This window comes from Suillus paluster (assembly GCF_016628075.1).
Source record: "Suillus paluster strain FC165 chromosome Unknown EDB91scaffold_5, whole genome shotgun sequence".
In the NCBI taxonomy this organism is placed as follows: Eukaryota; Fungi; Basidiomycota; class Agaricomycetes; order Boletales; family Suillaceae; genus Suillus; species Suillus paluster.
Genome location: NW_024537565.1, coordinates 1110371 through 1131917, shown reverse-complemented (window position 1 = coordinate 1131917; position 21547 = coordinate 1110371). Strand labels below are relative to the sequence as shown.

Below are 21547 nucleotides of genomic sequence, written 5' to 3'. Positions count from 1 at the left end.
GATCATCATCCATCCATTTTCTATCAAATTCTGCAGCGCAACGCGAATGCCATCAGCGGGAGAAAGCATTTTCCTGGTCTAACGCCAATATTCGTCTCGAATACCTCAAACACCAGCGGGACGTCCAACATTATCGGCGGGGCTACCCGACGACCGTGTGGACTCAAGTGCCAGTGCCCCGCTAGGCCCTGGGGCCTGAACGTTCCAGCATCTCACGCACTCGACAAGTAACTGTTGCTTCCTGCTCCCGTTAGGCTTTCTCCCCTCGAAATTCGCAGGCATGAACTTTGTGAGTGGGCACTTTAAATTTATGAACCTTGTTCAGTCTGGGAGAAAGTGCGAAAATGATTTCCACAGGAAAGTCTTGAATAACCTCGCAATTCGAAATATAAACGAGGGAAAATGAGAATGCTTAACAAGGTTTACATAGGTGCGCTGTCATCCACGTTGATCTCATCCTTGGTCATGCTATTCTATATTTGTCCATCATCCCTATTTATCAACAAATCATTTTGTTCGTATTACGCATACACATATATTTGGGACGAGGTCAATTATATCCTTCTATACTTGCCACAGCTACGTCAAGGGGGAATGCACTCATCTCTCGTAAGTTCCGACACACCCCATAATTCCTTCATATGGTTCCCGCGGTTTGGGTGCCTGTGCTTGATATCCCCCCGCATCGTGATTGAGCAACTTCTGGCCAACTAGTTTTTCGACCTTCCAAATTGAGTGCATTCAGCTAATCTTCTGTTTGGTTACTCCATGGCATTATGCCCGGCAACGATAATCTTCCTCTGCAACCTTCTATCTTTTTCTGTACATTTGACCGACTTTCGTACGTCTTTTACAGGCGCTCATTGATAACAAGCCTCGTCAAGCATCGGTGGAGCAGGTGGAGCAATTCGAGAAACCCTGACCCCAACTGGGGGAGAAATATGACGTGTTCTGTTGCAGTCGCATCACGTTCGCAAGTATAAAGATTCTTATACGACCGCCTATCAGCCTCCACAGTACTTATTAACCTGCTCATCGGTACGCTCATGGGGTCGCCCTTCGTTACTCTCCCGCCTGAGCTCTTACTCCTCGTCTTCTCGCTGGCATCTAGTCATCGTCCCACTGCTGTGGCACTATCGCTTGTTTCGCACTGGGTGCACGATCATGTCGAACGCAACCTTTACCACACAGTCTCCCTCTCATCCAGTCGTTCCCTCGTAGCATTCATTGCTACCCTCAACTCCAAACCAGATGCTTTCGCGCAGAATCTAGTGCAGAGGTTGAGCGTGACTGCACTGGGTCCTATCAGCAGCATAGATGAAGTGCTGAAAAAGTGCACTGGCGTCAGAAGTCTCGTTTGTGGATTTTCCGTGCCTTTATACGTCCATTGCGCTCGGGGCCTAAAGCAGCCCGTCGCGCCACTGGAGACCACGACATTTCGCCTTCCTATCGCACCCCACGAACAACACCTCATAACGCTTGCTTGTCGAGATGGTCTCGACATGTCCATTGTCTCTCCTCTGGTCACCCACCTCAGTATGCAATTAACACCTGCTACAACATTTGAGAGTGTCGCTCGTCTCCGAGAGCTACCTTATCTCACGCATCTGGCGATTATGTATAGGCACGGGCTGTATGGAAGTGCTAGTTCCGTCAAGGAGATGCTCGAACCCGTTTTGGAGGAAGGAAGACTCGGGATCCTCGTCATTCATGTCACGGGTGCAGGGGGCGAGGCACACCGCAAAGAGATTGAAGAGTGGCGTACTGATTCAATTCTCGGTACCACTATGCAGAAGTGTCTTGGACACCGTCCCCCTACCCGAATCATAGCGAAACGAGCCACAACTGCTGTTCTTTCTCAATGGGAGCAAGGAGATGACATCTGGGATGTCAGCCCCTGACAAATGACCTTAGAGGTCGTTGTGGATATGATACAGTCATCCTGCCCAGACCAATTAGCCTAGTATTATGGTTTTGCAGCGGGGTGTCGTATACACTGAGCTGAAGGAATCGCAGCTGTAGAACAAGATTGTAGTATGGACCTTGTCGGACTTTCGTAGTCTTACAGGTGCTGCATGTCGAGGCAAGATCAAGCACTCGATTACATGCAGAAACGACAGCAAATATCAAAGAAAACTGATCAGTAGCTAAGACTACGACGAATGGTATGTAAACTAGAAGATAAATAAATCATTCAGTGAGGCCCTAACATCAAGTATCACGAAGTTGATCATGAAAAGTCGTTAAATACATAAACCCTGTCTACCCGCTGAGATTAATAGTGCCCGGAATATGAAAGGATATGTCCCTGGGAGTATTCACCCCCTTTGGCGTGCGGGGCCTGGCTGGGACGAGGTGGAGGAGGGCCGACAATCGATGAACGAGGTCCATATGGTTGCTCCCACTCGGCTGCTGGCCACTCGTACCTACGGTGAAGGACGACATGAGAAGAGGTAGTTTTAATGAAACGAAAGGCAGACCTTGATTCCGCAGGAGCGGCATATGGATAATGCACAGTGTCGGCACGCATGTGGCCATTTCCACTATGTTGGGCGTAATTACTGAATGGTGAACAGGTTGCTGGTTCAAACTGCGGGCGTGATACGTGACGCTCGCTACGTGGCACTTTTGGGTCAGGTCTGTGCACCAGGTTCGAAGTTATCATTATTCCAGAGTCAAGGCTGGAGGCCGAGGCCTTCCTGCCTTCTATGGGATGATGAATGGCGGGATCGTCATAATTATGAGGATGGGAAGACAGTAGGGACAGGGGACGAGTCTGGATCTGAGAGCCCCAAGGGGTTGCCCCACTTTGCGGTAGTCCATGGGACGCCCACAAGGGTAGCACTGCAGGAACTGGACGTCTGGTAAGGTGCGGGAAGTCGAACCACTGAGGGCTGCGGTTGACGGGTTCGGCCGGTGTTACGTATGGGTATGGTGTGATCGGCGGCAGCGCAGGACGAGAATGGGCGTGATGTTCTGGTAGTGGCAACAAAGTGCGTGCGTCGCCTTTTCCTCCGTAACTTTGGGGTGACAGGCTAGCTTTGCAATTATCGCTTCTAGAGCCGTTAAGGCTGTGCGGCATTGAAGTACTAAGGTCCTTTCTAGAGAGCAGGAAACCTCAGTAACGATCAGACAATAAACCACTTCACGTACAAATACATCTCGGCATTTCTCCATCGCGGTTTCACATGTTCAAGCACTTTAATGAAGAAAGAGACGTCTTCAAGAAGCTCCGCCATCGCAATCGCAAGCGTCGGCTTCACATCTTCTGTTCCACCAGACTGGAGTTGTTTGCGCTCTTGCCATTTCAAGTCCCAAAAGTGCATGAGAAGAATCGCAGCACACATGTGTGACCCGCATATGAGCGTGGGTACATTGGATATACCCTGCTGTATCTGCGACCGAAGTATCTTCGCACACGATTTTCCTGCATTGACACAGACAGCAATGCAGGGGACGGGCATGTTTGCGTGCGGGGGAGAATTAGAGAGTGAGCGAAGTGAGCCGGGCAAGAAGGGACGGTAAATGAGGATGTGAATGAGGTAATAGGTGGTGTACAGCGTGACCGACTGGTTAGCGAAGTATGGATCTTCCATGTGAGGTGACCATTGCACTGCAATCCAAATGTGAGATGGATCGACGCCAATGATGATAATGAGTGGTTACTGACAGTGAGGAGGCACCGAGTCAACCCATTCGGTCATTGCGGTACTAAGGTGATTCAAAACCTCTTGCCACCGCGGACGCGCGGCACTAACCAATAACTTGGACCTGTCAAGGGCATACTACGCCAAGAAAAGGTTTAGTCACTCGTAAGAGACAACCGAGGGATGGGAAAACGCACAATGGTCCTTAGAGCATATGCCGAGATCTTGGTCAACTTTAGGTAGGAATTGAAAGCTGCTATCTTTGATGGCTTTCCCGGTGGTTGTTGAAATGCTTTCTCGGGATCTTCGGGTTCCCAGTATTCATCGTCAACTTCCAGTGGAAGGTCGACGTCAAAGCTGGATAATGATGCGTCAGAAGGGTCACATAGAAAGCCCTGTGCCCCTTACTCCTCTTCCCCCGAACAACATGGACGCCCAAGAGCAGCGCTTCCTATCCGGTCGTATAGCACAAGCACCCAAAATGCTCTTTTCCACAGTTCCTCCTCAACACTTGGCTTCGCTCCGTAGATCTTCTTGCGGTGTGCACCAACGTCCTGAGCTTTTCGGAGGCCAATACTAATGAAGAGCCATGCGACTGGATGAAAAGCGGTACCGCGTAAAAACATGCCTAGCAACTGTGCGATAAATGTTATTTTTGGAGATCACTGTTATCTTTGTAAAGTTACTCACAGACATGGTCTGCACCTCAAAGAGGCCAGGGGGATGGAACAAGCTTCGAGAATCGCGGTGAACATCTGCAGATAACAATGAGATCCGCGATAAAAAATCAACGAGATTGCTGGCATACCAACTGCCGCATTAAAGTACTTCCAACCTGCTCTTTGCCACTTGCACCCCTCGTCAGGTATCTCTGCCTCGGGGATGTCGTACTCGTGACCATCCAAAACGCGTGGATCGTCGCACCAGCGGCTAGCAACAGCAAATAGCGACAAGCAAAGGCATCCAAACCAAGGATCTTTTTGTTGAAGACCCTCCTGCCACTGCCGTTCAAATGTCGGCCGATGGAAAAGCGGACATTGAGGGTTGATATGGAGAAAGAATAAATCGATCAAACTGTCAGCCAAGTCAGGAGAAGGGAATTCCTTTGTTAGCGAGTGGCAGAGGGTCTCGAGCCTGTCTTGGAAACCTTCGAAAGCAAGTTCCCACTAGAACAAGCGATGAGTACTTTGATGTTCTGATAAGAATAGATGCTTACTGAAGGCGTGGTCCAGAATTCTGGCCGTCGTATTGGTGTAAAACTGACAGAACTCGTCGATTCTGGTGAGCTGCGACAGCCCTGCCCACTCTCAACATCAGTCGAGTATGACTCTTGAATTATGCGGTTCATGTGTTCTTCCCGGAGTTTTCGAGTTGGTTCGATGAGTTTGAAGCAGCTACTCTTGCCATGGAAGCGAACTTGACTATCCACCAATGAGGAATGTTCCTGGGCAGGCTCAAGCCCACGAATGGTTAGACGCTTCATGCCGCGGGAAAGACTCAGTTCGCCAACTTCTTCACTCTCCGAGGATGTGTTCGCGTCCGATGATAAGTCAGTATCAGTGCGAGGGGTGCCAGCGGAACGCCGACTCCTAATACTAGTGCCAGATGAACCAACAGGTAAGCCAGCACCGACAGAAGGAGACCCATGAGCTCGCAAAGGAGCGATTGGTGATGATGATTTTTCATGAGGGGAAAGACGGTGCTGCGGTTCTGTATCATGTTTCCATGAATCACGGATAACTGGTGAACCAAGCTCTTCCGAGAAGTCAGCTTCAGGGCGGAGCTATACAATAGTAATCAGTCAGACAGGAACAACAGAATGGACAAGCGGAAGATAGAATGCAGTTTCCTCCATTGATAAATGTGATGGAGTTTGATGGGTCTGGTTGCAATGGAGGACCTTGACACACTCTCGAGACACCCAACACGCCGCGCGGGGGTGAATTGACGTAAGGTTTACGCACCCGCTTTAAAAGTGCCTCCATTCTTTCCAACCTGTCCTCGAGACCGGTGATGTATCTGCACACGGTCTCAGTTTCTATTGTCATGATTAGTCAGAGAACAGGGATAGTACTGACGCCTTTGGAGGACCTCTAGGCTTGGAAGCCTCGCTGTAAGAATCACGGTCGTTGAGCAACTTAACTTTGTTTGGGCAAGAGATCCTTGGACATACACGTAAGAACAGGTCTTGCGGTTCTGTGTACAGTTGGTACAGATATTGTCAGGCATGTGCGGGCCATCACACTTAGTCTTTCTACGGCGGCAAGCATCACAGGCCCGTTCGATCTTTCGCTTCTTGTAGGCGACTTGATCACTGGCGTATGATGAGGTCTGCTGTAGAGTGACCATGGACGTGCTGGCCATAGGCTGCTGGGACACGACATAAGGGTCGCCAATATCTACGACATTAGACGAATAGGCGTTTGAAGAGTAGTAGGGACGAGTAGAATGCATAGGAAGAAGGGTAGAAGGATTTGCAACGATGCGATGATCGGAGGGAGCAACGAGAGAGGAAAGGAAGGGTCACGATAGTATTTCGAGCGTGCTAAAATAAAACTGGCGGCAGGGCGCGGTAACAAAATCAAAGACTGCCCTGGGGAATTAGGCGTCTGAAGGAAATTTGGTCGACCTAGAACGATTGCTAGGATGTGAAGATCTGCTTTAAGGGTGTGAAAGTCAAGAAGAAAGGTTCAATACAAGAAAACATAGCATTAATCACTATTCACGACAAACCAGGTTAAATATTTTTGGTCAGCACATCCCTCCTCACGTTCAGTCTCACGTGCTCGTCGGACTTTCAATTATCGGTGCCGTAATCTAAGCCGATATTTACCAAATATAGACAGATGTTATTCTATTACTTTCTTTTCTACCAAAAATTAAAATGACTTCCCCCCGCACAATAACCCTAAAACAGCCTAAAGTAGCCTAAAGTAGTCATAGGCGGGAACCCGCCGGCAGTCTGCGATCGATCGACCCTTTTGCCGCCGGCAACCTTGGGTCGCTGAACCACAAATTTCGAACAAACGACATCGCTGGGCAGTTGAAGGCTTCTTTTAAAGAACCAAGAAGGTTCATCTTCTTGAAAACTATCACTCAAGTTGGTCCTTCACTATCACACGTCATTTGATACACGTCGAGGTGAGGTATCACCATCGAGGCTGCCGCCTGTGCTAACCAGTGCTCATCCAGGCCTACAGCCGCTTTGTACCAGCAAACTAAAACACTAAATAATCGTACTAGTAACGGGCTCGTTTTTTTAACATAATCACTGCCTCGGCAGGTATTGTGATTGTGGAGTCATCTGGTCAACCGTACCTCAAAAGAACTCGCTAGTGAGTCATTCCAAATGGAGAGTCGGTATTAAAGCATTCCATGACGCAGCGAGTACTAGCTTGGTAAATCTTGAAGCCCCTTATGCTATCCCGCATCTCCTTCCATCCTCTTCTTCGGCTCCGTCCATTGGAATCAGCCCCGCAACAATACCTGGTTTTCCCAACGCGACGGATGAATTCGTCCAACTTGAATAGACCTTCACCTCCTCCCCTTCCACGCGAACTTCAACGAGAGTTCGAAGAACTCCAGCGTAGTGCCCAAATGCCCCTCTCATCTCCAACCCTCTCCTATGGAGAAGCGGAGGCACAAATGTCGTTACATCCTGATGCTCGCAAGCCTTTAACGCCCGAGTTTGAGGGTGACATCAACCCCAAAACTGGAGAACAAGGAGGTCCGAAGAGGGAGCCTGTCGGGAAATGGACTGAAGACGGCGGCGACTGGAGTTTCAAAGGACGTGTCTCTGACTTCTAGTTCGACTAGTTACGACCCAATTGATTTTATTTTTAACTTCATCAACCCATTTCAGCAAGATGACATCCCGGCGGATTGCTTCTACTTTGGTACACTTAGAACGTTGACAGTCCTCTTGCTTAACGTTAACCCAAACTTAGCCCCGCTGAAAGTTTGGTCGCTTGCACACTATGCATCAGTATTAATGATGTAACGTACGAAGAACGTTCCTGCAAATGGTTAAAGTAGTGAGTCATTGTAGATACTATCTGAGAGTTGCAACTCGAAACTCGTGAGACGTCGCTTTCCTCATTTCTAGCAATGAGTGAGTGAGTGAGTGAGTGTCGGTGCTCAAGAAAGTCTTGAGCGTAAAGCAAAAGTGAGCTCTTCCAGACGAATATATTTTAGGATGCATTAGAGGGCCCTAGCTTGCAACCAAGAGTTGCACGAAGGAACCCTTGCAGTCAAAAAAACACAATGGCGTTGCACAGGTTACAGAATTATGATAATATGTACATTTTTACCGCAGCCGCAGGGACGTCATCACCTCACCTCCTGATGCCTCTTGGGGCGGGAACGCCACGTCCCCGACGAGCTATGATTTCAATTAGATCGCGGGTTCCAGAAGAAGAAGAAAACAATACCGTTCGCTAAAGACATTGATCAGTTGGTAAATAATATAACACAGATAAACACAAGAACGAACCTCTCATGATAGTTGCGCGACCACGGGCAGTACCAATACCTCTTCCGCGCATGGCGTTGGGACCAACTCGCTTGAACCTAAGTAAAAAGATCAGGGGGATCTTGAAATCCAATCGCGAGCGGACATGCAACTTACATGGGGGCATTCTGCAGCATATCCGGTACAATGAAGAATCTGACCATACTTCCCCTGATATACACCTGATCTAGTTGCGATACACGACCATCTCGTCCTGTTACTGTTATATCTCTGAGCGAGATGTTCAAGTTATCTTCGGCTAGCAAAGTAGATGAATCAGACAGGATCTATGACAGTGATACTGGCAAATAGACGTACCTTCAGCGAGTTTTCCACGATAAAGTTGACCTGTCTTGAGTTCCACGGTAACGATGTGTCCCAAGGACTCGTGGAGTAGCTTAACTGGCACACCAAGACCCGTGTTTGCCATTTCTGAATGGTTGTCGGTGTTGGGTTCGAATTCTTTGGGAGGAGTGTTGTTTGGTCTTGCTTGGTAGCTACATTTTGTCTTTCCTAAGTCGGAAGTGCCTGTGGCCGCAGCACGCGGAAACTCGAAAGCGGACAGTCTTGTTTTGACTTGCTCAGCTCGTATCAAGCCGGCACAGTGACATCGCTCGTATCCTTCTTTCAAGTTCTCTAGAGCAGCCAGCATCAGTGACTGCTGTATGTTTCAGCTCAAAGGCATGAATTCCTGTCACACGAAGCGCTTCTGTAATGCTAACTTGAGAATGATTTAAAGCCTCACTCCCATGTCTTTACCCAAGAGCCCTTCCTTCGAATCCCTCCTCGCACTCACCCAATCTGGTCCTTCTTCAGCACTTCTGAGTGGCCCATCCGATACGGATTACCGCAGGCAACGCCTGCAGCGAATTGGCAGCTATACCGTAATGCCCACAACACAAAATCAAGTGGCAGACGAGGAGACCACTGCGTTACGCACGGTTCCAAGCCGCACTAGCTACGGGACATTGCCCTCAGTTCGCCCGCGTCGCTCAACCACTAAATCACTCGCTCATCGCATTCCTACTCTCACAGACACCCCTATAGTACGTAATGCATCAGTCTCAGATCCAGACTCTCCTCTGGCCTTCTCACCAACGTCTCTACGGGACACGTTCCGCCGCCGCATCTCACAGCAGCGGCCCATATCTGCCTACGATGCCCCGCTCGTAAACTCCAAAGTCAATACTGCGGACGGTGACATCGACGTTCGAATAAACGGGTTTCGCGTATGGTACACTTCGTTCTCGTCTATTGACTGGCTACACGATGCGATCAAGGACTCGGTCCGGTTTGCACGACTCCGGCGCGGTAAATCCATCCGCTCCCGGGTCCGACTTGCGTTCGACAAGAGTCTTGGATGGATCATTGTCACTGTTGTCGGGTTCATCACTGCCATAGTTGCATTTCTTGTCCTCCGTGCAGAACAATGGTTGTTTGATATGAAGCAGGGCTATTGTAGGACTACGTGGTGGCATGCGCGATCGTTTTGCTGCCCTCAGACTGATGAGTATGGGGCCTTGGAGGACCTTTGTCCCGACTGGCGGACCTGGTCAGATGTATTCGCATCATGGACTGGCAGCAAATCGGGAGGTGACAACAGTGTGGTGCAGTATGTCGCGTATACAATCATTGCGGTAGGCCCCCCGGCTGCGTTGTTGAGTTACGCAATATCTCATGTATTCTTAGGTTTTATTGGCCAGTACTTCATCACTCCTCACAATCTATCTCACAGCGTCAACGTCTTTTGTCACCCGTAAAGAATCCGGGGTTCTTTCCCCGGGATTTGACAAGAGTGATGAACAGAACCAGTCAAACTCCTTGCAACCCAAACGACAAGTCCTTTACTATGTACGTACAAGGCTTGCTACAAAGTGCCCGCGGTGTTTATGATATGCGACAACAGGCTGCTGGGAGTGGGATTCCGGAGATCAAGACCATTTTGTCTGGTTTGTGACCGCCAGAATGAATGATTAAATCTCAACACCTTCTATTATTGCAGGTTTCGTCATCCATGGTTATCTTGGTGGGCGCACGCTATTTACTAAAGCGGTCGGACTGGCTTTGTCAGTTGGTTCGGGACTGTCTCTTGGTAATCACTGCAGATTTTTATTTGGGACGTAACCATTGACTTTGAATCTGACCAGGCAAGGAGGGGCCTTTCGTCCACATCGCGAGTTGCATAGGCAACATCGTCAGTCGTTATCATAGCAAGTATGAAAATAATGAAGGTTAAATTCCTAGCGTTCGGGTGTCCTCCTATCTTCATGTATTTCTTCCAGCCAAACGTCGTGAGATACTCAGCGCCGCGTGCGCAGCAGGTGTTGCTGTTGCATTTGGAGCTCCCATTGGCGGTACCCTGTTTAGCTTGGAAGAAGTTTCTTATTTCTTCCCGCCGAAGGTAATATTCCTCCATTTGTGTTTGTCAATCTCTAAACCCTGTTGAATATTTCAAGGTTATGTGGAGAAGGTAGCCACCAGACATTCCACGATTCCTTCATGTTGAATTTAATTTGTTAGCTTTTTCTGCGCGATGATAGCGGCCATAACTCTTCGGTTCCTTAATCCTTTTGGAACTGGCAAACTTGTATTGTTCCAGGTTACTTATGACAAGGTTTGGCTCGCAGCATTTGACTGATCGCTCGCTTACCGTATGTGAAAGGACTGGCATGCATATGAACTGATATTTTTCCTCCTACTCGGCGTTCTGGGAGTGCGTGTCTCATTTCTCTTGGAGGACAGTCTATTAAACAGGGATACAGGGAGTATATGGCGCGTACTTTTCCAAGCTGAACTACCGTTGGAGTCGTTACGTTCGTGGCGGAACATGGCTCAAGGCGCATCCAGTAGCAGAAGTCGTTCTTGTAAGCATCAGCTTGTTCATTCGAGTATTCAACCTTCTCAGTGATGTAGGTTACCCTTGCAACCGCTGTCTTGTGCTTTTTAAATCCTTATGCACGCATGGGGGGCACAGAACTTGTTTACAATCTCTTTTCAGAATGTCGCACGGGCAACCAAAACATTCATTTTGATTTGTGCGTCCTGGATCCAAGCAGTTTCGACCGTGTCTGGCCCATCGTGCGAGCGATCCTTGTTGCTATGATAGTCAAGGGTTTCCTGACCATAATAACATTTGGCATCAAACTGCCAGCTGGGATTTTTATACCCACCCTCGGAGTAGGTGCATGCGCTGGACGGATTGTTGGCATCGGTGTGCAATGGCTTCAGTACCATCACCCGAATAGTGCCGTCTTCGCTGTGTGCGAAGGTGATATGGACTGTGTCGTGCCTGGCCTGTATGCAATGGTGGGAGCTGCAGCGGCCTTGTCTGGCGTCACGGTAAGCTTGCGGCACGAGGTCCTCGCTGCTACGAAGTTAACTTTAGATCTCCAGAGAACGACGGTGTCATTAGCGGTCATCATGTTCGAGCTTACCGATACCCTCACGTATGCTGTTCCTGTGATGCTGTCTGTTCTGGTTGCCAAGACTGTAGCCGATGCTCTAGAACCCAAAGGGATTTATGACTTGGTTATCGAGTGAGAATCTATATTGGAATTCCAATCATTCCCCTGACAGTTTTCACAGGCTATCTCAACTTCCATACCTAGATGCTAAACATGAATACTTGTGGTCGAATCTGTCCATCAAGGAAGTGGTAAGGGCATTGTACCTGTTGTCAAGAGCTTGCTTAGCATCACTTTTAGGCCGATCGAGATGTGGATGTTATCAGGGTCGATCGCCACAATACCGTCGAAAGTCTTCGGGACCAATTGCAATCACTTCTGAATGCAGAGCATGATGACAGTGGTTTCCCCATTCTCAGGCCAAATCGTGACGGAGATGGGATGCGCATGATTGGTTATATTGGTGCTAGCGAACTCGAGCACGCTCTCGGTAGATCCTCTCGTTTTCGCACACAAATATCATCTGAACACATCATCTAGCCGTCGTAGCGGAGGAAGCAACCGAAGAAGTTCGTTTCCACACTACGTATACGCACGAGGAATATCTGGCTACTTCATATTCGTCCTGGGCGGAAGAGGTGAGGCAGGGTGGAGACGATCCATTCGACTTCAGTGTATATATGGATCAGGTATACTTCTTTCGTTTGATTTCTGGTGTACAGGCCCTCAAACGGACATAATAGGCGCCGTTGGCGATTCAGTCCAATTCGCCTTTGCAGCTCCTTCACCAATTCTTCGTCAAGCTTGGCGCTCGTTATGTTATCGTGACGGACACTGACGGCGACTGTACGAATTTTCATTCACTTCGGTTTGTACATCGCTGAAGTTGCGCTTTTCAGATGAGGGCGTAATCGCCAAGAAGACATGGCTAGCATTTCTCAGCCAATTGGAGGAGAAATCATGAACTCACGACCTGCTGCTGCAACCGCCAGTTCGCTCTTGGTGGACATGGTCAATATATATCACACACCATGTATGGATTATCTATTCTCTGGATACTGGTTGCATACCCAAAGGATTTGTCGTATACAATTTGTATACAATACTGACATACTACTGACAGAACCCGGGTGTAGCATGTCTAACATTATTGACTATGCATTGTTTCCTTCGAACTATCAGCAGCACTATTTTTACTACACAATACTATACTCGAGACTTCCAGTACCGGATGTGTCCGACAGCACAGACTTTACTTACCTCGTTCACGGTGTAGCAATGAACGACATTTCAATTGAGTTGGCGAATACATATGCAAGCGAAACGCTCCATCTGCATCGAATATCATGTACGCTTAATTACGAAATTCGAATACCTAAATGGATGGATGGATGAATTGACAATGAGCATCAACCTGCGATGGGTTAAAGGCTCACCATCCATTGATATCCATTATGTCAGTTATCAATCTGCAGACGTGTGCGAATCACGTGGTACAAATAAATCATTCCCTTTGGGAGCGAAAGTAACCGTATGCCAACCGCTGCAGTGGGATCGCGTTGTAGTACGCGCTGATCGACACCATCCATGTCTTCGCGCGTCTTCCAAGCAGCTGGACAATCTCCCGACCCTTATGAGTTGGAAAGGTTAGCAGAAGAGCTCGTCGCGCGTGAGCAAGCGGGGTCGAGTCGTGCTCCCCGAACCACTACCTCAATGGAGCTGCCAATTCATATCCCACTATCGCACGACAATCCTCACCTAACTGCAGAAGTGTTTAATGTCGAAGAGTTTTTACTCTCGCGATCTCACACGTCTCTACAAGACTTGCGCTCAGAACTTAGAGACTACCTTACCTCGTTGAAGGAGGAGCTGGTGTTACTTATTAATGACGACTACGAGGCATTCATCAGTCTGAGTACGGACCTGAGAGGCGAAGGTTCGAGATTGGAGAAGCTGAAACTCCCACTTGATGATTTGCGGAAACGTATCTCGGTGAGCATTACCCCGTGTGTTATGTCATCCCGCTGATACCCTATGCAAGGAGTCACGAGCTGGCCTCCAGGCTACGCAAGACACCATTCAAGAGACACTTGATGCCCGCACCAAGTTACGCGAAGAGAAGGTTCATACTCGATTTCTGGGTCCAAATTTCAACTGAAGCTTCCGTCTTCAGGCACTTCTACATCTCTTGCTCAAGATATCAGAGTCGGTAACCAGACTTGAAAGTCTTCTTCTGATTTCTCAGGCTCATCAAGTTACTCCGTCATCCCTTGAAAGTCAAAATAGCAATTATATATCTCACCCTCCAGCCCCTGCCGGACGACCTATCGATGTCAAGTATGTCTCCATACTTCTCCTCGGGGTCGAAGATCTAATGGAGTTCCAGGAGCCAAGGCAACCGCGCAAAGCACCTTTCAAGAGTCACTGCTGAGTACACTCAACTTCTGTATCACATCGAGAAGGCAAGAGAAGAAAATTGCGCTTTTGTGGATGAAATACGATGGGTTTGTTATGACCGTTCTTTCGTAGTGCCCTTCTGACAGAAGTGTTTCTTTGATTGACCCGGTTAGCGCATTGACCGCATACAATCAACTCTCACGTCTGACCTTGACCATCTTTTCTCTGCGATCCTGGGCTCCCTGACGGACATCAAGGCAGGAAAAGTTTCAGACCTCGAACGAGCCAAACTATATGTTGATTTGACTGAGTGCCTAAGGATTTACGACTCACTGCGCCTTTGGAGAGTTGCTGAAGAGATCATGCGGAGAGACGTAATGCAAAGCTTCATCAAGAAAGTATGGTATACGTCTTAGCCTCCTCAGAAGAAGAAAGTTGCTCAATTTTGCATCTAGACTATCTTTCCTGATGCACTGGCTACCCCACTCTCACCAATGTTACCACACACCCCTCTTCCCGCACTCTCTACCCGAACGGAGTCTTCTGGAAGCGGGTTGTTGCCCCGTACACCATATACGCCATTCACTGCATTTGCCACCAAACAAAATCCCTTTGAGGCTTCGCATGTATCTGGACCGGTACACTTACTGGACGAATCTAACGATGCGCTTGCAAAATTGTACAATCAGATCCTTCGCTTCATTGAGCGAGATTTTGGGCGCATCATGGAGGTTGCGGAACGAGTTTCCCTTAAGGCGGATTCGACCAAATCGCATTCAAGTATATCACTGGGGGACTATCATCTGGGAGACACACAACAGGCGTCTGCGGATGGCTTCGAGATTATGACCAATGTAGTGTGGGCAGAAATCGGTAGGGCAATAATGGATGAACTTGGTACTGTTGTATTTGCGCCGGGAAACCCAAACGAATTTCGCAAGGTAAATTCTATAGGAACTCGTTCTGTGATTTCTTTAACATCGAACCTCGGTTATAGCATCATTCTACAACCCAGGCTTTCATTCGATCTCTCGAGTTCTTGGCTCCTTCCACGCATTCTGTGCAAAACATGCGTTCCCACCCAGTTTTCACTACTTTTCAACGACGTTGGCAGCTCTCTGTATATTTCCAACTGCGGTGGAAAGAAGTTGTCATGAAGCTCGAAGAAACTTTGTCCTCAAGAATTCTGGATCCTGAAGCACCAAACTTTACTCCCGGTGAGTTATCATTGACTTGATTTCAGTATATGTCATTGGCTCACCTTTCTCAAGGGCGTGATGTATTTGTAACGGCACAGGCCGCTGACGTTTTCATTGCAATTGCTTCGTGCTGGAGTGCCGAAGGCTACATTCCCGACCTTGCGCATCGCTTTTGGAAATTTACTCTTCAGGTACTTCCTCTGTCATTGGTTGTCAGGCGTCGAGGTGAACGCTTTTCTAGCTCCTAAGCAGGTATCGGGAATGGCTGGAAAGCTCATTGCCGCCTGCGGGAGGGTCTCCAGTGAAACTTGCCGCTAACATTACGAATGAAAAGGTATGTGTTTTGATGGAAGTCAAAGCATTCGTTCACCTTTTCATAGATTTCAGCAATTGTCAACCATCCGAGATCTTCAACACCCGGGCCTACTCCAGAAGCGACCACTATTGAAAACACGGCTGCAGATGAGATCTTACTAAGACAGTTTGCAACTGCTCTCGTTGATATTCGGGCGATGATAAACCAAGTCTTGCATTTGTGGAGAGAAGAGATTAGCATGATGCTTCCCGACACGTCAACGGAAGACAATGCGGAGGAGGTGCTCGAAGGTTAGCTTAAATGACCTCCGTCTTCAAGCTGCTCAAATCATCATCTGCAGTCGCTCTGAGGACCCAGCTCGGGCAGCTCAGCGCTCTTTCTACATCATTGTGCAGCCAGGCTACAACCATATTATCCAGGCGGTGTTGCGATTCTCTGTTGCCCGTTCGGTCTATTCCTTCGCAGTTCAGAGCAATGTCCAACAAACGTTTGCCCTCCGAAGCAAGTTACTTCGTACCCACCATCCTTCGTCCGGTAAAGAGCTTCTTCGGAATCAGCACTGGCGGCGGTCCTGGGGGACGCCTCAAGGAGGAAATGTTGAGGGATGTCTCGACTGATGTAGTGGAAAGTGTCTGCCAGCGGTCCGTGTGTTCTTCCAACGTGATGAACATGATTTTGACTTGGGTGTTTAAGGTACATACAGTACTTGACTGCGATGAAGAAGACCGAGGAATCCCTACGACGGCTGAAGAAAGGGAAAAAGTCGACATTATCTATCTTCGGATCCACTGCTGGAAAAGATGACGGAAAGGATGAGGAACGCATCCGTGCGCAGATGATACTCGACGTCGAAGCGTTCAAGACAGAAGGCGAGGCCCTAGGAGTTGATTTGCAATCCATGGACAGTTTCATAGTCCTGGATCAGATGGTCCGAGCCGAGCTGGCTGATGGTGATCTCTAACCCTTTATGTTGTCGAGGCGGTAATTTCAACTATTATTAAGTAAGTACGAAACGTGCCATTAGGATTCCGAAGTTAAGCATTTGAGATGGTATATAGTCCCTGTCCGTGAAAGTCTAACCTGAACGCTCTCGACGTCTGCCTGGGAAGGAAGTAGAGTCCGACCGCAGGATGAACATACACCGCAAGACGAGGTCCAGCCACGCATTTTCTCCTTTGCATATAGCTCTACGGAATCGAATACATCCCGGTCAATGAGATGTTTTGAGATGATTAACATGTCTCCATCGGTTCGGTACGATTCCAACATGCCAGTCAAAATTGCACGGAACTCCGTATATGGGGTGCCCGTAGTGCCGGAGTGCACAGTAGGATCTACCAAGCGCTTGAACAGTCGAGGGAAGGAAACCGCCTGGGTCGAGCTCACAGAAACCAAAGACGCAAACGTCTCTTGGACGATAGCCCGCAAAGTCGACAGCACCTCACTCTCAAGCCCTGCGTCACTACCTTGACCAGTGGAACAGCAGGTCGAGAGGGTTTGCACAGTATGAATCTGGCTGCTCAGAAGCTGATACCAAATGTCCTCGAGAGGAACTTCTGCAGGAGAAGACAAGCTAGAATGCTCCATGCATACTGATATCCCGCGCCGTCCGATGGTTTGCAGATCGTTCAAGCATTTGTAAACGGAATCCGTGGAACCAGGAGCTGGCGAGGCCAGCGTGCGTGCGAGATCTAGCGTGAGCTGCTTCTCAAACACATCCGCTTTTGAGAGGGCTTCCCGTGGCTGTCCCCTGTAATTCACGGCCCATATGACAGCATCATACGCTCCTGCCTCCTCGCATATACTCAACGCCGTCGACCAGTCAATGCCGTCCTGCAAGCGTTTAAGGACATCAATGACAGCAGAGGGCGCAAAACCACACTGCAAGCGGATAAAGCGGTGGCGAAGTCGGCTGTTGAGATGACTCGGGGAACTGGGAGTGGAAGAATACTGGTCATATTCACTGTCGAAGACCAGGTGGTTGAGGTAGATGAACTGGTCACGATCGTTCGACAACGGCGGGCTCTCAAGGGCAGTCTCGTGAAGCTGAGGAACATGCTTGTCTAGAAGAGCCGCAGTTGCAAGAATATCGGCTTGTAACAGTTCATCGAGTGAGGTGGTAAGAATATCAATGACATTGCTAGGGACCTGCTTTTTGTTATCTCTTGCCGAGCTGGTAATGACTTCCTGGAAACCGCTGAATATTTCTGAAGGGCGGAGTTCGGGATCGTGAAGGAACGCAGTGAGGAGGGGACCCCAGTGCCGCTCGTGGCGGTACCAACTACGTAAGATGCGATAAAATCCGGCATCCTCAAAGAGCCGAAGAAGTCGGTCTCCGTCGTGGGGGGTGTAAACTGACAGGAGATACTCTGCCGCGAGCTGACGGTCCTCTCGCGTTTCCACTTCAGGTTGAGTGGCAAGCGCAGTAAGGATGTTATGAAGGACACTGGGTGCGACTTGAATGAACTGGGGATATTTCGGGACGTTCCGTGCAATGAAGATGTTGATAAACGTGACATCGGATGGTGAGAGATCTTCACTGGACATGATATCCAGTAGAATCTTGACTATCATCAACCGACTCATGTCATGAGAGGATTCGTTGAGATATGAATCCTCAAAAGCTATGTCCAAGCAATGCAGGAACGATTCAGCATCAAAGCGGAGCAAGAGTCGAGTATAAGGATATGTTGGCTCCACACCGCTTTCTTCTTGGGACGTCAAAACCAGACTTCCTCCTTCAACGGGCCAGACAGTGGAATGTCCGCAAAAGACGAACGAGTATGCATCTCTTTTAGCGAGCAAAGCTTCAGCTGCCTCCAGAGGCTCCTGACTGGGGTAGATTTGCCCGCACAGCACGGTCGCCAAGTAAGAGTAGATCTTATAGGCGTTCTTGATGACGGTGTCCGTAGGCGTTGGGTTCTGTTGTAGGCTGCGGATGATGCCAAGAAATTCGACTATGGGAGAGACATAATCTCGCAGGGCACGAGTGTACACATAAACCAACGCATCCCATAGCTGATGTGTTCGGCAGAGATTGATGGCTTGATTGATGTCCAAGCAGGATGGCTCAATGTGCCAGATAATTCTTTCCGCAAGATCTGGACGTCCGTTTTCATCATGTAGCGCCACGAGTCGCTGTGTGATGCGAGGAGGCACTAAGGGAATGCTGCCATCCAATACAAAGGGTTCAAGTTGGTGGAGGAACATCCGGTAGATGCCAGCGTTTTCGTACTGCTGGAACAACTCCTCAAATAAGAAGTCGAAGTCATTCAGAGCAATACAAGCACGGGCACATGTTGCTACCAGATCTTCAAAGAGCGAGGTGCGATCGACGCCCCGTCCATCAAGTGACGCATGCGTGCCATCTGTCATACGGTCTTCAGAAAACGCATAGCGGGAGGATGCCACCATGAGGTCGTGAATTTTATCAGCGATTACGATCTGCCGTTCTTCTGGGTCCTCAGGAAGACCATTGCGATTGCCAGGAGCTTCGCCCGTATAGTACGTGCGGGTAAGTTCAATGGCACTGAGAAAATTGCCCTGCTCGACAAAGGACAGGATCCTGTCAGCCCAGCTAAGTAAGGTACCAACAAATAGTTCCTGTCGACCCTGAAAAGGGTCAGTTCTTGCTTGGCTTCCATATGCGAAAGTCTCACCAGAAGAAAAAGTTTTCCTTTGTAGGTCCGGATACTGTGTGCGATGTCTCTCACAGACTCGGAGTATGACATCGAACCATTACCCGTGTAGCCCAGCGAGGGAGATACCAGAGAGGAAGAGTCAAATTGGACTGCTTCAACCATCTTTACGCCATGTACATCATAAACACTCAAGGCGCTCGCCGTAAAGACGGCCAATTGCTGTCGAAAAAGCATATAAGGACTGATACACAACTCCATTGGGACGAACTCACATTAACATTGAGCCATTGGATGGCAAGAACAATATCATCCATCGTCCACTGTCCTGCCTCTTCGAACACTAACGTGCCAACTTCCACTTCGCTTGTTTTCCCTGTGCGGCTGTTTGACACGGTCTGTTTGGTCTTTTGTTCATATACGCGTAGTAGATATACATGACTCCCCCACGAGTACGAGAGCACAGGATGAGTTGGCGGGCGTCCGGGTTGTTTCCCACTCCTTGGGTTCTTCGTGTTCACTGTTTTGTCCGATTTCTCCGTAGAACTATCTTGGACGCTGGGGAACCACGCAAGACACCCTCTCCTTCGATACCCGGGGGACGAGAGTTGCCCCTCATCTCGCATAAGCTTCAGCCACGTCTTCGGATTAGGCTTCAGGCCAACAATGACGAGTTTTGTGGGTGTCAGCAAGGCAACGATCTGATATGCATCGGTGGGATGTGGAAGAGGACCCAGGGGAAGAGTGCTCATTGCAAGGACTGTGTTGCGGGGTCGTCTTCTGCGGCGAAAGGAAGGGCGACTGAGTGCGTTCTGTTGGGATGATGGGTCGGCAGGATGACCAGAGATACTAACTTCGGGAGCATCTTCTCCATGATAATTCCCGAAAATGCGAATTGTGTCTGATGCCTCCACAAACAGGACTTTACCAAGACTATGGTAAAAAGATAGACCGTACTCATCAGCAGAGACCACAGCTGTATGACGGCCAGCCACGAAGGAGACGTTGATGATACGGGAGTTGGGAATATGTCCTTCCTGTCGACCGGATGTGACAGCAGCAAGAGTGGCAGGTGTCACAGTCCGAGCTGCGACCTCAGGGTTCTTCAAGTCAAAAAGTTGAATGTAGCCAGTAGTATGCCCAGATGCGACAAACGTATGGTCGTTCGATAGAGCGATCGCAGAGATGGGCCCAACTGTTGATGCTGCATGGGGTTGGTCAAATGATGAATGAAAGTTGAACAGGTTTAAAGCTACCAGACGAGTCGTTGCCACATATGCACTTCAATGTTTGCTTAAAGTCAAAAACGAATATGCGGCCCTTATCTGTCCCAACACAGATAAACCCGTTAGCAGTGAGGACCATGGGAGCTCCCGTGAGAGGAGCACCGAGGACAGTTGATGCTTTTGAAGGTTTCTGGTCGTAGAAATGAGACCCTGCGCTCCCGAGTGACGACCACCGAAACACTTCTCTCTCATGGCCTATCAGAAGTCCTTTATGACCCGCAGATGGAGACGATGCCCGCGAGATTTCAGAAAAATGAGATGGAGATGGAGAGAAGCTATTTATAGGTTGCGCATGAGGTGAACCAGCGCTGAGAGCAGGGGAGCCTCTTGGCGTAAACGAGCGAAGTCGGGAGACATTTGGATGTAGGAATGGCTTGGGGAATAGTGCGAAGGGCCCGTTCGGCACAGGTGATCCTACTCTGCTAGGTGGCAAAGAACACATAACTAAGGCAGCAGATGCTGAAGCGCTGACGTCCAGCTGGATATCGACATGCTGTACACGTGCGTGAGTACATGTTTATGCCATGAGGTGTGCCAAAACTTACTGGCACATCGCGAGGCGGCTCATTGGAAACGCTATTGCTTTCCTGCAAAAGAGCCCGTACCACTTCCTGTTCCTCGGATTCATCATATGAGTCCTCGGGCCCGAGAACGTCTCGCAGCTGGTCTCGATAGTTGTCGCCTGTGACTTGGTCGGCGTCTACACCGTCGTAGACGAACCCGCCATCATTTTCGTCTGCCTCTGTATCACCATGTTCATCCTCATCGCTGAGTAACTCCTCCATTCGCGTGGAGTAGTCTCCTCCCTGGTCATCTTCTGCTTCCTCTTCATTGCCGGAAAATGTCGGCGACTGTTCAATGTCGAGGGCATGCGGAGAAAAGTCCTCATCGCTGACCGAATGAGAGGCTGATGACATCGACACCTAATGTTTGATGGTTGCGGACGTGCGCAGTAGTGCGTGCAAGCAGCAATATACTGTTCTCCGTTCCGAATCAGGTAATTCACTAAATTGGCATCACGTGCACGTGTATGGTAAAATCTTTGTTTTCACAAGTTTAATCGGACAAACTGTTATGGTTCTCTTTTCCCCTATCTCGTCTGCTTACTAAACCTTCCATGACATTCTATATCATTCTATCGTATGATTCT

At 49.0% G+C, this 21547-nt stretch overlaps 7 protein-coding genes across 7 annotated transcripts; 4 read left to right on the top strand and 3 right to left on the bottom strand.

Annotated features, from left to right (window-relative positions):
* Positions 1-880: 880 nt before the first annotated feature.
* Positions 881-2088, top strand: EDB91DRAFT_614817 (uncharacterized protein). Its single transcript, XM_041327890.1, has one exon. It carries the CDS (start codon positions 1047-1049, stop codon positions 1899-1901), a length of 855 nt encoding a protein of 284 aa, XP_041182306.1. The 5' UTR covers positions 881-1046; the 3' UTR covers positions 1902-2088.
* Positions 2089-2275: 187 nt separating this feature from the next.
* EDB91DRAFT_1243848 (fungal-specific transcription factor domain-containing protein) lies at positions 2276-6101 on the bottom strand (the record flags this gene model as incomplete). The annotated part of the gene is made up of 12 exons (XM_041322348.1): positions 2276-2426; positions 2481-3101; positions 3160-3613; positions 3671-3785; positions 3845-4004; positions 4056-4282; positions 4338-4402; positions 4456-4813; positions 4864-5430; positions 5558-5666; positions 5726-5758; positions 5821-6101. The coding sequence occupies 12 exons, from the start codon at positions 6099-6101 to the stop codon at positions 2276-2278; spliced, it is 3141 nt and encodes a 1046-aa protein (XP_041182305.1).
* Positions 6102-7154: 1053 nt separating this feature from the next.
* EDB91DRAFT_1045211 (uncharacterized protein) lies at positions 7155-7454 on the top strand (the record flags this gene model as incomplete). Its single annotated transcript, XM_041313173.1, has 1 exon — positions 7155-7454. One exon carries the CDS (start codon positions 7155-7157, stop codon positions 7452-7454), a length of 300 nt encoding a protein of 99 aa, XP_041182304.1.
* Positions 7455-7981: 527 nt separating this feature from the next.
* EDB91DRAFT_1234907 (small nuclear ribonucleoprotein Sm D3) lies at positions 7982-8587 on the bottom strand (the record flags this gene model as incomplete). Its single annotated transcript, XM_041321262.1, has 4 exons — positions 7982-8028; positions 8140-8216; positions 8275-8416; positions 8476-8587. The coding sequence occupies 4 exons, from the start codon at positions 8585-8587 to the stop codon at positions 7982-7984; spliced, it is 378 nt and encodes a 125-aa protein (XP_041182303.1).
* Positions 8588-8906: 319 nt separating this feature from the next.
* EDB91DRAFT_1243845 (chloride channel) lies at positions 8907-12525 on the top strand (the record flags this gene model as incomplete). Its single annotated transcript, XM_041322347.1, has 17 exons — positions 8907-9794; positions 9847-10008; positions 10064-10106; positions 10160-10249; positions 10305-10388; positions 10440-10558; positions 10614-10627; positions 10678-10771; positions 10820-10870; positions 10920-11021; positions 11071-11496; positions 11551-11693; positions 11743-11812; positions 11862-12051; positions 12102-12250; positions 12305-12407; positions 12461-12525. The coding sequence occupies 17 exons, from the start codon at positions 8907-8909 to the stop codon at positions 12523-12525; spliced, it is 2793 nt and encodes a 930-aa protein (XP_041182302.1).
* Positions 12526-13070: 545 nt separating this feature from the next.
* On the top strand, positions 13071-16464 carry EDB91DRAFT_614417 (oligomeric golgi complex component, COG2-domain-containing protein). The gene is made up of 12 exons (XM_041327888.1): positions 13071-13553; positions 13603-13683; positions 13735-13898; positions 13948-14065; positions 14132-14356; positions 14414-14899; positions 14956-15175; positions 15230-15348; positions 15399-15491; positions 15538-15763; positions 15814-16114; positions 16167-16464. The coding sequence occupies exons 1-12, from the start codon at positions 13149-13151 to the stop codon at positions 16432-16434; spliced, it is 2706 nt and encodes a 901-aa protein (XP_041182301.1). The 5' UTR covers positions 13071-13148; the 3' UTR covers positions 16435-16464.
* Positions 16465-16493: 29 nt separating this feature from the next.
* Positions 16494-20839, bottom strand: EDB91DRAFT_1045191 (Golgi CORVET complex core vacuolar protein 8-domain-containing protein; the record flags this gene model as incomplete). Its single annotated transcript, XM_041313171.1, has 4 exons — positions 16494-19085; positions 19133-19333; positions 19387-20315; positions 20368-20839. 4 exons carry the CDS (start codon positions 20837-20839, stop codon positions 16494-16496), a joined length of 4194 nt encoding a protein of 1397 aa, XP_041182300.1.
* Between the last annotated feature and the right edge of the window lie 708 nt (positions 20840-21547).

What these genes read in the sequence shown, in the direction of transcription:
- EDB91DRAFT_614817 (XM_041327890.1), top strand. Translation starts at nt 1,047, where the DNA reads ATGGGGTCGCCCTTCGTTACTCTCCCGCCTGAGCTCTTACTCCTCGTC.
- EDB91DRAFT_614417 (XM_041327888.1), top strand. Translation starts at nt 13,149, where the DNA reads ATGTCTTCGCGCGTCTTCCAAGCAGCTGGACAATCTCCCGACCCTTAT. An exon ending in TGCGGAGGAGGTGCTCGAAG is followed by an intron (nt 15,764 to 15,813) that starts GTTAGCTTAAAT and finishes CATCATCTGCAG; the next exon opens with TCGCTCTGAGGACCCAGCTC. An exon ending in GTGGAAAGTGTCTGCCAGCG is followed by an intron (nt 16,115 to 16,166) that starts GTCCGTGTGTTC and finishes TGGGTGTTTAAG; the next exon opens with GTACATACAGTACTTGACTG.